This window comes from Mastomys coucha, unplaced genomic scaffold (assembly GCF_008632895.1).
Source record: "Mastomys coucha isolate ucsf_1 unplaced genomic scaffold, UCSF_Mcou_1 pScaffold22, whole genome shotgun sequence".
In the NCBI taxonomy this organism is placed as follows: Eukaryota; Metazoa; Chordata; class Mammalia; order Rodentia; family Muridae; genus Mastomys; species Mastomys coucha.
This window is the reverse complement of record NW_022196905.1, coordinates 258,602,309-258,615,926: the sequence shown is the minus strand read 5'-3', so window position 1 is coordinate 258,615,926 and position 13,618 is coordinate 258,602,309. Positions and strand designations below refer to the sequence as shown.

The 13,618-nt window shown below is 52.3% G+C and overlaps 2 protein-coding genes across 7 annotated transcripts in view; one reads left to right on the top strand and one right to left on the bottom strand.

The window, feature by feature from the left end:
• Window positions 1-9,214, top strand: part of Fam92b (family with sequence similarity 92 member B) — a 14,136-nt gene extending 4,922 nt beyond the window's left edge. For all 3 annotated transcript variants that reach the window (XM_031341581.1, XM_031341579.1, XM_031341580.1), the window contains exons 3-10: window positions 1,716-1,784; window positions 1,870-1,971; window positions 2,097-2,102; window positions 3,923-4,027; window positions 5,082-5,195; window positions 6,509-6,610; window positions 7,303-7,500; window positions 9,006-9,214. In XM_031341581.1, the coding sequence (XP_031197441.1) occupies window positions 1,716-1,784; window positions 1,870-1,971; window positions 2,097-2,102; window positions 3,923-4,027; window positions 5,082-5,195; window positions 6,509-6,610; window positions 7,303-7,428 (624 nt within the window). In that variant the 3' untranslated portion in view covers window positions 7,429-7,500; window positions 9,006-9,214. The remainder of the gene's footprint in view (window positions 1-1,715; window positions 1,785-1,869; window positions 1,972-2,096; window positions 2,103-3,922; window positions 4,028-5,081; window positions 5,196-6,508; window positions 6,611-7,302; window positions 7,501-9,005) is intronic.
• A 1,149-nt stretch (window positions 9,215-10,363) lies between these two features.
• The window catches only part of Kiaa0513 (KIAA0513 ortholog), a 59,432-nt gene continuing 56,177 nt past the window's right edge, over window positions 10,364-13,618 (bottom strand). For all 4 annotated transcript variants that reach the window (XM_031341574.1, XM_031341575.1, XM_031341573.1 and 1 more), the window contains one exon: window positions 10,364-12,925. In XM_031341574.1, coding sequence (XP_031197434.1) covers window positions 12,876-12,925 — 50 coding nt within the window. In that variant the 3' untranslated portion in view covers window positions 10,364-12,875. The remainder of the gene's footprint in view (window positions 12,926-13,618) is intronic.

Here is a 13,618-nt window from a genome sequence, read left to right as displayed (position 1 = left end):
TCCCCACCTCAGCATCCCCTCCTCAGCATCCCTACCCAGCATCCTCACCTCAGCATCCTCACCCAGCACCCCCTCCTCAGCATCCCCACCTCAGCATCCTCATCCAGCATCCCCATCTCAGCATCCCCACCTTAGCACTCCCACCCAGCATCCCTACCCAGCATCTCTATCCAGCTTCAGGGGCTGGCTTCTGCCCCACCATGCCGAGAGCTGGCCCTGAGTCTGAGAAAGAGCTTCTACAGCCACCAAGAAGGACATTCTGTTCTAAAACTTTTAGGACATCAAAGGGCTCTAAAAAGGAATTGCTAGTGAGTTTTCTGAATGTGAGGAAAGGGTGGGGATGTCCCTCCCATGATCCTTTAGCATGACACAATCCCTCCCAAGGGTCAGGAGGCCTAGTGGGGGCTCCGGCCACTTCTGCTCCTTTTGTTTGTTTGTTTGTTTGTTTGTTTGTTTTGTTTTTTTGAGACTGAGTTTCTCTGTGTAGCCCCTGGCTGTCCTGGAACTCACTCTGTAGACCAGGCTGGCCTCGAACTCAGAAATCTGCCTGCCTCTGCCTCCCAAGTCCTGGAATTAAAGACGTGTGCACCACCACTTCCTGGACCACTTCTGCTTCTTTAGCAAGCCCAACCCCCAAGATGCCAGGAGCCACGACAGGCAGGCAGACCTCTCTACCTGCCTTGCCCAGACACTGGCACCCAGGCCTTTTCCATCAAACCAGGAACTCCTTTGCTGCTGGTGCAACCCCAAGACCCAGAACATTGCCTTCTGATCCTACAGGGTCCTGGGGTGTGTTAGTTTGTGGTTGCAGCGATCAAGCACCTCACTCCTAAGGAAGGAGTGCTTATCTTGGCTCGTGTGGTGGGAAAGCCAAGTCATGGTGGCTAATGTAAGGCAGCAGGTCACATCGCCTCGCCTCTGCAGTCAGGAAGCAGAGTGGCGGAGCACTTTCTCCTCTTTCTTCATTTCCGGACTTCAGTCCGCGACAGGGGAGAACCCACCCTTAGGGTGGGTCTTCCCATCTTAATTTAACCCAACTTAGCAACTGCCCCCACAGATCTGACCAGAGTTTGTCTAGGTCCTGTCAAGTTGATAATCGATGTAAACCACCATGGGCTAGAGGGGGACCTTGTCCTTTCTCTCTCCTTCCTGAGCTATCTGCTGCTAAGAGAACCTGGGATCTGAAGCCTGGGACTGTGCAGGAGGTCTGAGGATCTTGCATTCCCTCCAGCACCCCCTGGCCACACCACTAGAGGTCAGGAAGTGTAACCGGATCTGAGTTCTACTCCAGTCTTCACTTTTGCAACCTCCATCGATGTTTCCAAGCATATACACACCTTGAGGCAGTCTGGGGCCCAGAACTGCATTGGGCCCAGGAAAGGGAAGGGTCTGAAGTCAGCTCTCTGCTATGCTGGGACCCTCCACCCATCCTGTTCCCAGAACATGCCACGCACGCTTAGGTTCTATGCCTGGTGTTCTCCTCCTAGACTCTGTACATGTCCCACTGACCTGCTGAGACACCTTGGGGCACAGTCACTGTCCCAGCACATAGATGAGGACACTAACTTAGAGAGACTAAGCGCATGGCCAGAGTCCTTGAGGGCAGAGCCAGACCTGGTGCTCAGTGTTCCAGGGCCCTGTGTGTGTTGCCCGAGGAGTGTGGGTGCTGCTCATGTCTTCTCTGCTTCTCTCATGCTGCCACATGCGCCCTGAAGGTTGAGAGGCTGGAGGCCAAGGTCATCAGCCCCCTGAAGCTCTACGGTGCCCAAATAAAGCAGACCCGGGTGAGCTGGGTGCACCTCAAGGTGTGCAGGGGTGGGGCCTGGCTCCCTTGGGATTCTTAAGAGATGGCTCTTTTTTTCTGTGTAGGCAGATATCAAGAAATGTAAACGTGTCCAAAATAATGAGATTAAACAACTGGAAAAGCTGGAGAAATTGAGGCAGAAGTCACCCTCAGATCGACAAATGATCGTATCCTTCCTGCTAAGCAGGGTGGCCGTCCCACGCAGTACACTGAAGGGTTTGGGGATCCGGATCCACTAGGCAGGGGTTGCAGGCCACCTGGCTTCACCTGAATCCTTAACAGTCTTCCTCAGTCCCAGGTGAGTGTTGCGTGTCACATATCGCCTCAGGCAGGCAGTCTTTCAGCATTTTAGACAGGTAACAACAACAACAAAAAAAAAACCTCATGGAAGAGCAGGCCGGATATACCAGGTGAGGCCAGCGCACACGGGAGCGGCACAGCAGGGTGAGGCAAAGGGAGAGTGGATGCTTAGGCCAGGAGATTTGGGCTCCATCCAGCAAGCCACCCAGTTGTGGGGTTGTCTGCATCTTGATAACAGGGTAGTTACTGCCATCCCCAGCCCTGCTGCCCAAGCAAGCTCAGAGAAGCTTAGGTGTGAATGCCAGTCCCAGTGAGATGGTGGGTACTACCATCTCTGCATGGCTCCAGCCTGCCTATGAACTGAGTGGCCCTTCATGGACACAAGTCATAGTGTGTCCCTTTGACATTGCTTTGACCCTTGGGGACATTTTGGATTGTCATGTGGGAGGGTGTCACCATGACAGATAGTCAAAGTCTAGCTGGCTTACACACATACACACACCACACACAGATATATACCACCCTCACAAACAGACAGACACACACACACACAGAGACACACCACACACCACACAGAGACACCACACACACACACACACACACCCCTTACAGATTGGGGTCAGAATCTACTGTGGGGCCCTCTGGCCTCTTCATGGGCAGGCAGGCTACTCCTCTGGGAATCTAGGGGATTGGCCCCACCCTTCCCAGCATCTAGGCCACGTCCCCTCTAACCTCCTCAGTCCTTGTCCCCACCCACCACCTCCTCAGTCCTTGTCCCCACCCACCACCTTTCCTCTGCTGTCCTGCCTTTCTCCAATTTTCCTCCAGCTCACTCCTGTCGTCTCAGGTCAGGTGACTCAGTAGTCCTCGGGCCTATGGAGCCTGCAGTATGCTTTCCCATGTTTGGTGACCTGTGGAGAGGGCACAGGCCTAGGAGGCAGACATCTTTGGATCCACCAGCCTGGCGTCCATTCTGTAACATGGGAGCAAGGGAGTCAGGCATGGCTTTTGGCCTGGAGTGAGCACCTCTGAATTTTATCCTAGTTCTTGCTGGGGCCCTACCTCCTGGTCACCCATCTTTTTAGAGCCCAAGTTTCCTCCCCTATTGGGGACCTTCTGAGCACCAGTTCCTCGCTCCCCTGTCCCACTATTTCAGGAGCACTTAGTTGGTGTTAGGGCCATATGCTAAAGAAGAGGAAAGTGGGGGCCTCAGAGATGGCTGTCTCAGTGTCACACACGCCCTTAAATGCCAAACTCAGAACACAGTTCCAGTGAACACTGCTCGGGCACTGGGCTTGGTGTGCAGGCAGCTTTGCTCTGCAAGGAGCGGACAAGCCATTCACCCACAACTGTCCATGGGCAGAATCAGTTACCAAGACTATGGAGGCCCCATAGAATAAAGCGCAGACCAGCAAGTGCCCACCCTAGAATGATAATTGTTAGTGGTGCTGGGGATGGGTTTGGGGCCCTCAAGGATTCTCCCATGCAAAGCACGGGCTACACTGAAGTGGCTCCGCACCTCTTCCATCTAATTCTCCCAACTTTGTGAACAGGTCTCCTTCCCATCTCCCAGTTATAGGCAAGGCCATTGAAGTTCAGAGAAGCTAAGTCTGAGGTCACACAGCTATGAAGTAGGTCTGTCCAACTCGTGACCACTGTTTTACCATGATCCTGCCTGACCATTTCTTCACTGACCAAGTTAGCCAGAGACCTCATGAGGCGGGAGAAACTGCCCCGAAGAAGACTGACTCACCCATAATCCTAAGGATCTAGGGGCCACCCTGTAACACTTTGTACCTCTTGTGACCCTGAGGCCAGGCGGAGACCAGTGCACAGAGGGCCTCTGTGGACACCAACCGTTCCACCCACCACCTGGCAGAGACCGTGGATGCCTTCCAGGAACAAAAGCTGAAGGATCTCCGGGTAGGCAGTGGCAGTTTTGTGCAAGTGTGTGCACACGTGTGGGTGTGTGTGCATGCCTGAGTTTGACAGGATGTGTGCAGGCAGCGTTGTGACCACACGGCCTTCAGTGGCCAGGGCTGTGGGGAAGAGTTGATCCAGCTGTAGCTGAGAGGCTATCTGCTCAGGGGAGGCCATTCTTCCTCACTCAGTTGCTTGATGCTCTGGACACAGCTCCCAACCAGGATGCTGAGGTAGAGCTCTGTCCCATCATCCCCTTCCTGCACCTGCTCCTCTTTCTCACCTGTGTCCACAAGAAGTCCTAGCTACCCCCTGAGACTCTAAACACTCTTTAGAAAGCAGCCATGCTGACAAGCTGTGAGACAAGCAGCATCCCCTTTATCTCCACCAGACCGCCCCGCACCCAACACCGCGGAAGACTAGGTCAAGCCCCAGGTCTTGTAAGAGGTCTCAAGGAATTTGCTCTTGCAGGACTAACGGACCATGGATATCCTTGCCAGCCCCATTCTCCAATTCACTCTTGTCCACTCTTGGACCTCATGAACCTCTTGACCAACCCTTTAGTGGCTCACCTTATCCTAAGAGCAAAGAACAATTCCTCCCAAGGGAGCAGCCCAGGCCTTTCTGTCTCCTGGGCAGCTATCCTCAGCCCAGCAGGCTCAAGACCCAAGCTCCCGAGAGTCTCAGAGACTTAGGCTTTGCCCTGGGTCAGGCCCCCTAGATTGGGTTTATCCCTCTCATCTCTGGGGTCCGGAAGATCAGGTAAACCCCAGACCATCTGGTCTCTAGATGCGGGTCCTGGGATATGTGGTGGGTATTTGGGAATTATTGGTAGAATGAATATAAATAATGAATGAAGCTAGGAACTGATACAAGCTTAGATGGGAGGCCTTTCAAAAGGCCACTGTTTGTGCAGTGTGAAAGGGATTTGGCACCTGCAGGGTCTTATTGCCTCTAGGTACAGGGCTATGCCCTCCCAAACTTTAAAAGGCTTGGGGGCTCCATGGTGTGACCCTGTATGATGCTGCTACACTGACATGGGGTTTCTCTCCCACAGAGAATCTTCTCTGACTTTGTGACCATCGAGATGGTTTTCCACGCCAAGGCGGTGGAGGTGTATTCCAGTGCTTTCCAGACCTTGGAGAACTATGACCTGGACAGAGACCTGCAGGTGGGTCTCACCTCGGTGGGCTGTCTGTGCATTTGTGGGTTTCTATCTGGCTTGCTCTGCTGCCGAGCTATTTCAAACACCTGGTCCGGGTGCCACCCCTACCGGGGAATCTTCCTCTGGTTACCCGGGATGTCATCTGCTTTGCTCAGCCACCGCAGGACTGCTGCGTACTGAAGAGGAACAGCGGGGATAAAAGCCTCTGTGGCTGGCACACAGCTTCTAGCACAAAGCATTGACTGTCCTCAGCCTCACGGATTAGATGCACAGCAAGCTTCCTCTGCGGAGCTCCGCCCCACCTGCTGCTGTGAGCCAATCACCTGTGTGGCTTTATCCTGTGGCTTCATGTCACAGGCTGGAGCAGGGCTATTTCACAGGCTTCTTCTTGAGTGTGCAAATGGTGGTGGGAGGGAGCTGTCCTGCAGACTGCAGGCTCTGTTTGTTGCAAGGGGAGAGGTGCCTTGGGAAGCAGTGTGGGAGATTTAGGGCTGTAGAGCCTGGTGATTGGAGCCTACACAGCCCCCACAGCCTGGCACGTGCCCCAGGTTGCCTGTGGTAGATTGTTCACACCAGCCAGCAGTCTGGGAGCATTAAAGCCTTGAGGGAGACAGGGGGAGGAGGAAGTAACTGTGCGCTTCTGCCAGGATGCTACAGGTGACCCACTAAGTCTGGCACTCAGGAACAGATGGGAGAGGAAAGATCCATCAAAGGGTTTTTACATAAGCTATAAAACCACACAGAAGGCCACAGAAAAACACCATGTTCTCCCCACATTTCATTCATCTCTAGGGTCCATGACAGCCTTAATCATGATCCTCCTGCCTTAGCCTCCTCAGTGCCCAGGGTTACAGGCCTGTGGCTCAAGTCTCAGCTCTACAATATTCTTTTTTTTGGTTTTTTGGTTTTTTGGTTTTTTTCAAGACAGGGTTTCTCTGTGTAGCCCTGGCTGTCCCAGAACTCACTCTGTAGACCAGGCTGGCCTTGAACTCAGAAATCTGCCTGCCTCTGTCTCCCAAGTGCTGGGATTAGAGGGGTGCGCCACCACTGCCCAGCTTCTACAATATTCTTTCAGGGGTTGAGAGTGATTTCCAACCAGCCATTTTCCTGGGTGACTGTTACCTAGTGTCTTTGGGCCTCAGTTTTCCCATCTCTTAGAAGGGATTAGGATTAGAACATCCCCTCAAGGGGCTGCTATGGGGTCCGTGAGATAGCAAACACTAAGTGCCTAGAGATGCCTCATAGACTCTTATCTTTGCTTCCTACCCAATTCCTGTGCTTTTAACCTGGATCCAGTCACCCTGACCTTTCCTTGGCAGGACTTCAGAGCCAAAATGCGTGGAATTTATGGGCAAAGCGAAGCTCAGCTGCTCACAAACACCAACCCCGCTCCATCTGTGCCCTGGCCTCTGGCTAGCCAGGTGAGGATTTACATACCACCGTAGTTAATCCAGGGACAAAGGGGAGAAGCCAGGGAAGTGGATGGATGGCTGACAACTGCAGTAGTGGTGGCACTGCTTGGGGGACTACCATGTCCACCTGCATGTGTTCACTACCTTAGAGGCAAGCTGAGGAGAGTGCACTGGAGTGGGGGTGTGGTGGGCATGGGAGCTCTGGCACCACGACAGGTCTGACTTTATTTCATCTGGGCCACAGGCAGATTCAGAACTCCTCAGATGTTAGGAATAAGGCATACACATCAAATGTCACCTGTCAGCTCAGGAAAGGCTTGTGCTCATCAGCCTTAGGCCAACAACATCAGGGAAACTGGCAGTGCCTGCGAGTAAGAAGTGGCCAGGGCAGGCATGGCCCCAGAGTCACAGTGAGGGAAAGCAATGACTGTGAGGAGAGGTGGCCATAGAGAGGGGAGGTGACCAGTGCAAGGGTCTGTCACTGAGCTTCATGAGGGTCTTTTCTAAGCACAGTAAAGGATCTGGGGCTCTCTCCAAACTCCCTTTCCCTGCTTGGTAGCCCCACTCTCTCCTGGCCTCACCTGCCTGGCAGCTCATGGCTGTAGTCATACTTTATAGTGGTACAGAAGAACCACCTCTCCAACTCACGGTCACTCCTGGTTTGGATATTGCGGTTGTGACTTTTTTTTCCTGCCATTTAGAGTGTTCAGAGTACCATGGCACGCCAGGGGAAGGAGGCTGGAGATGAAGAGGAGAGTGAGGCTGACTCCGTGGAGGAGATCCCCCTGGAAGACCTCAAAGGACAGCAGCAAGGACACCGAGACTAGGAAGAGGATCCTGGTGGCAAGTGGAAGGCCTAGGTCGGCCTGGACCTTGGTGCATTCTTCTTGTGTTCTCAGGTCAGGGATCCCCGGGGCCTCGCTTTCTCTATTGGCACAGTAGGCTGCTCTGCAGACCCATATTCCCGGTGTCCGTAAAAGATACGTGAATCTCGGGGCTGGTGAGATGGCTCAGCGGGTAAGAGCAGCGACTGCTCTTCTGAAGGTCCTGAGTTCAAATCCCAGGAACCACATGATAGCTCACAGCCACCCGTAATGAGATCTGGTCCCCTCTTCTGGTGTATCGGAAGGTAGCTACAGTGTACTCATTTATAATAATAATAAATAAATCTTTTAAAAAAAGATACATGAATCTCAACTGCATCCATGCTTTATCTGTTTTCTGATTTCATCTGGGGGACAGGAGTGGACACACTTGTGTTAATGCTAATAGAATGGTGGATTGGTTTCTGAGGTCTTCCTGGCCCAGTACTGCCAACTGGTATGCTAAAGCTGCAGAAGCATAGACCTTCCAGCCCAGAAGCCATAGACTACATCAGGTGTTAGAGGGCAAGCCTCAGCTATGTCAGGTGTTGGAGGTCCTAAGGCTGGGAAGGAGGGGGCCGTGCAGATCTTGTCCAGCCTCTGACAGGTGCAGTCACACTCAGCTACTCTTCCTGTGGCCATGATGCCTGGTGTCTGCTTTTGATTCTACACAATGTTCTCCTGTGTGCATGAAGATCTGTGCCCAAATGCCCCCTCTGGAAGATCAGGGTCTCTATGGGGGCTGCCTCCCAAGTCATCTACAGGCTTTTCAACCCAGGGCTTAATTCTTTGGTGCATGAAATTGGCAGATGTGTACTGAACTTATCCATAACACAGACATGTCATGATATATGTGTGTGTGTGTGTGTGTGTGTGTGTGTGTGTGTGTGTATGTGCACATTGGCTATGGGGCTATGGACACACAGAGGTCCAACATGGGGATAAACAAAGGATAGATGGGGCCATCAGGAGCATATGTGGAGCCCTTGGCTCACTTTTTAGGGTATCTAGGGGATCTGCTCCCTAGGAAGTATGAGGGCTTCATGAGCATGTCAGGGCCCTAGACTTGAGGAGATGTCTCTATCCTTTGCCACTTTGTTCCACAGACAATTTGGGTGGGCCATCAGGCTTGGTCAACACCTAGGCATCAAGGTGCCTCCTGACCTTGCCTCCTCTCTGAGCCAAAACACTGTCCTCTCCTACCTGGGAAGTAACAGGTGTCAGACACTAGTTCTGGCCCCACATGACAGGTGGTGATCAGGTCCAGGGAGGCCCACATGTTCAAGTAGTAGGCCACACTCTGTCCTCAGGCAAACTCTAACCTAACCTCCGGTCTGTCTAGTCAGGCAAGTCAGAGTTGGGTGGGGGCATCTATTTCTGTAAGGCCAGTGATGTGACTATGTATTCTGTGAAGTCCTCATGGTTATGTGAAAATAAGTTAACCTGACTTCTTTTTAAAAGATAATTTATTTCAATTTCTACCTCCTGACAAGACAAAGTACTATATCTATGAATATATACACTTTTTTTTTTCTTCACAGGAAACAGCACTGCCTGAGATCTTCGACCTCACACCTTTCTCAGCCTTAATTTTAGAACATGACCTGGCAGGACACAAAGTTGTGTAACTAACACATAAAACACAGCATCACTGGGAGCTGCTGGCAAGAAATAGATGTGGACCCCAAGAAAGAACAGACTGCAGGTAGAATCTCTACAGAAAGCTGCATTAAAAACTGGGTACAGCCGAGGCAGCCGATGGTCCAGGTTCTCACATAGTCTCCACGGGGATACATGCCTGCTATTGAGCCTCTAGTATCTCCTAGCACTCAAATATCCAACTCACCCCTCCAAAGGGATCCTTATCCTGAATGAAGTGACAATCCAATGCCAGGGACCAGGGTTCTTCTCCCCAGCTGACCCTAAACCAGCACTTCTTGCAAGGGTAGCTGTATGCCAACCTTCTTTCCCAGACAGGGTCTCTTTCCTTCCTCCCATTAACACATCCATCATCTAGGAGGAAGGATGGGATAGGGCCAGCCTTAGCTCAGGGTCAAAGCCAAGGCAATCCATGGGAAGGGGTCCTTTCTAGATAAAGTGCAAAGTCTCTGGAGTTATAGCTCAGGGGAGTCACTGCCTGTCAGAGCCTGGAGTCTGCAGTGTGGCTGGTCCCCCAAATCACCAACTTCCTGCGGAGGTCCATGAACATGGGCATCTACTTACAGCTTCTCAAGCTAAACAAACCCGAGGCTGTGGCTGAGACTGGATCTGCATGAGAGATGAGTGAGGCAAGCTCAACCCTTAGTGAGGGCTCTGCAGCTGGCTTGGAAGGTAGGAGGAGTGGAGGCAGGAGCTTGGAGCCAAGGCTTATCTGCTGAGAAGGGTCCCATCATTTCCCTGAGGCTGTGGGGCCAGCGCCCCCTCCTAGAGTCCCTTCCTACTGCCTTCCTCTAGTTCTCAAGTCTCCTGGCTGTCTGAATGTGGTCTGGGAACTGGAATAAAGCTGCTCTTGCTCAGCAGACCCAGATGTTCCCTCCCTGACAGAAAAACCAACGGCTCAGTGTGACCCAGGAAGGTCAAGGTTGGGTATGGCTTGTGGCCTGGGACTGCTAATGTCACCACAATTAGACCTCAGCTTTCCACATACTTCCCCTCATAGAAGCCTGGATCCCTCCCATTAGCAACCTAGAGTGGCAAGTGTTTCTAAAGTAGGGCACTGTCCCTGAGGCCTCTTGTGTCCCTAGGCTGCAGAAACAGGGACAGACCACCCACTGCTTCCTCTTAGATGAGGAGGGACAAGGCAGGCTGTGAATCCCACTTCTGCATCAGGACAAGTCTCAAGCAGGGGTACTGGCTCTAAGGCCACCCTGCACTTCTTAGGACCATATTTGATTGGTTGTTTTGTTTTGTTTTTAATTGAGACCAGGTTTCACTGGGTCCAGGCTGGCTTTGAACCCCCTATGTAGCTGAGGATGACCCTCCTTCTTGTGCAAGCTTGAAAACTAGCCTTGATCCCGGTCCTCTTGAGATGCTGAGCTCTTCAGTCTCTTTGTGTCTTGGACAAGAGGAAAATCACAGTCTGGCAGGTTGAACAATGCAGCTCTCTCAATATTCTACAATGTGGCTCTGCCTATGGCTAGACACTCAGCAGAGGTAGCCTACACAGCAAAGTGGTGGCCCACCACTGGCCTGTTTTCAGAATGGGACTTTTTTTTTTCCTGTGAGGGTAAACACTATAATGTGCTTGACACTGATTCATACATCCTTGAAGGTTACAACCTAGGAAGGTTTGCATGTGTGCTAATGTGCCTGCATAGATCTGGGCCACTACCAGCCAAGACTGGAAATGCTGCTTGGAATTATCCAGGTAATTTGAACTGTCTGTGGTTCACGAGCTCAGCAGGGCAGCCAAGGAGTGCTTGCCAGCGAGCCCGGTTCATGCTTGCTTGGTGGGCCCTAGGAGAGAACTATGACAGGAAGAGAGGGTGGATTAGTGACCTCCCAGAGACATTGGCCAGAGGCCCCCAGACATGAAATGCTCACTAAACCTAACTATGAACAGAGGACCACCTCCAGGCACCTGTAAGCTTTGCTCCCATCAAATGCTGCCCTGTCCCCAGAGGGTAACCATGTCCTTAGCAGTGTATGTGGGTCTAATGTGGGTCAGAATTTTCTGACTCTCTGGAGCTGGATCTGCAACAATAAGGAACAAGAGAGAGCCATCTTTCCTTCTTCCTTAAGTGACTATTTCAAAAGGTCGGTAGGGACAGTCTCAAAGTCACTTCTAAAGTCCATGTTGGAACCATTGGCACTCTTCCCCTTAAGGCGGTTTATGGCTGCATGAGGACAAGGCAGAGGTCAGACCACAGGTGCTGCTGTACAAGGACGGTGCATCTCACAGCACCTTGGAGTCATGTCCTTCTACACCTGAACTCATGCCAATGCAAGACTGGGAAGAGCAAGGAGAGGCTACCATGCTTGCACAGCTGAGGAAGGCTCTAGAAAGGACAGCAAGATTTAGCAAGGACAATCTCACTTTATGTCACTTCCCTAAAACACAGAGTGGAGACAGGCATGGTTATAGGATCCTAATGCTGGGTCAGGTGTACTAGTTGGCACATACTATGTCATAAGGGACTGATCTGCCTGTCAGCATTTGCTTGAATAGCTCAGGGATTGATGTACTGCCTCAGTGACCCGCAATATCCAGGAAATGTACATTCCACAGCTGGGCCTATCCTGCTCTTCTTTGGACATCCTAGGAGTCTCTTCCCGCAGGAAAGGCTCGCCCACACCAGCTGAGTTCACAGCTGTCGGTAGAGAGCCACTGCGCTTGCAGGCAGACCATGACTAAATGTGACTGAAGGCTGAGGGACAGAGGAGGATGAGGTGATGCAGGGTGACAGGAGAGCCTGCAGGCCTAGTTCAAGGTCAGTGACCAGAATGGCTGGCACAGAAGGGACCAAGGCCACTGGAGTGGATGGGGACAGCAGCTCTGGAGCCAGCACGCTGGATGCTGAGGGTCAGTCCTGGTACAAGGATGCAGAGGAGGCAGATCGACAAGGGTCTTTCAGAAGGAGAGGACTGTGGACTGGAGCTACCAAGCAACCTTGCTTCCCTGTGGTCTCTTCCCTCGGCCAGATCCATTCTGTGTGCTCCAGTTGAACCATTGCTCTTAGCAAGGGTGTCCCCACCCCAGAGCTGCCAAAGAGAATGTTCCCCCATACTTCTTGCATTGCACGACATATGTTGCTGCTGCCTGGGAGCTGAAGGACTCTCTCTGTTATTGAGGAAGAGACTGTGTTGAGTGGACAGTTGAGGCTCTGCTGACAGAGCTCTTGAGTCTGAGGCATGGTTGTAGCTGGCAGAATGCTCACACCACCTAGGAAAGTGGCAACCCTTGACTTCTCTTTCAGTTCCTGTCCCATGAGGAGGTAAAGAAGAGCAGATAGCCGAGACCTTTCAGGATGGCTCCATGGTCCTTCTAATACAGTGTATGCTGACAAGAAGTCCTGTGGCAGGGAGTGGCAGGCTGTCACCCACAGCACTGATTCTCTCCTCACATTGCAGCTGCATGGATCCCCTCCTGCACCTCTGAGCCCACGTGTCCCTGGCTCTCAGCAGGAACTCTGGGGACCATCCCTCATGGCCTCTTCCTCCACCCTCCATTTCATCTCATAAGCCTGGCACTCAAGGATGGAGGGGGGGTAGATGGTCCCTCACGTTTAGCTGTGTAACTCAGGGGACACCTTAAACATAGAGGGAGAGCAGACACAGGCAGGGGAGACAGGCTTCTGGAGTCTTTTAACTGCTAGTTCTAGGGCAGCAAGGAGTGGCTCTGGGTGCTGCTGGTGTCATGCAGGGTCATCACTGGGGTGACAGCTCCCGGGAGAAGAGCATGTGCTGATCTTCTACTCTGTGGCCATTTGCTCAATGTGGTCACTTAGCAGCTTGTATTGCTCTGGAAAAGAGAACAGGATTATGCTAGAGGAGATGGCATTCAGGAATGGCCTGGCTCAGTCTGTACGCCAGTCAGAGATGAGGCTGCTGGCCATGTCACCGGCATACTGCGTGCCTCCAGGAACACACAGGTGGAAGTAGGCATTTGTTCTTGGGAACATGGGTTTTACAGGAATGGTGTCATGTGTGGAGTGTGGCCCCAAGCAGCCAACCGAAGGCATGCTGAGCTCTGATGGCTGCCTAGAGAGAGATGAGATACTGAGGCTGCCCGATGGCCACAAATGTCTTCATGCTCACACAAGCCTCTCTTCCTGGCTGGGGATGAGGGCGGGAGCGAGTTACTGGGTCATCAGAACATAGGTCTAAGTGTTAGGCCTTGGCCCAGGAGAAGCAGCAGTAGCAAAACGGACTATAGTGCCGGAGTGGCAGCACAGAGGCCAGAGGCTCTCGGGTGAGACAGAGGAGGACTCTGGGAAACCTCAGAATTCCCCACGGTCTGCCATTAATGCCCTGATGGTGTGGGGCAAAACAAGTAGCACTCTAGAAGTTACTGACTATGGCCAGGGTTTTGCTCTGCACAAGTGACACAAGACTGCCAGGGCCATGTTCATCTCTGACCTGGCTGTGTTACATGCCACCCGCCATCCCTCAGCAGAAACGACTTCCAGTTGCACAGCCAGAGTTCCATGGATTT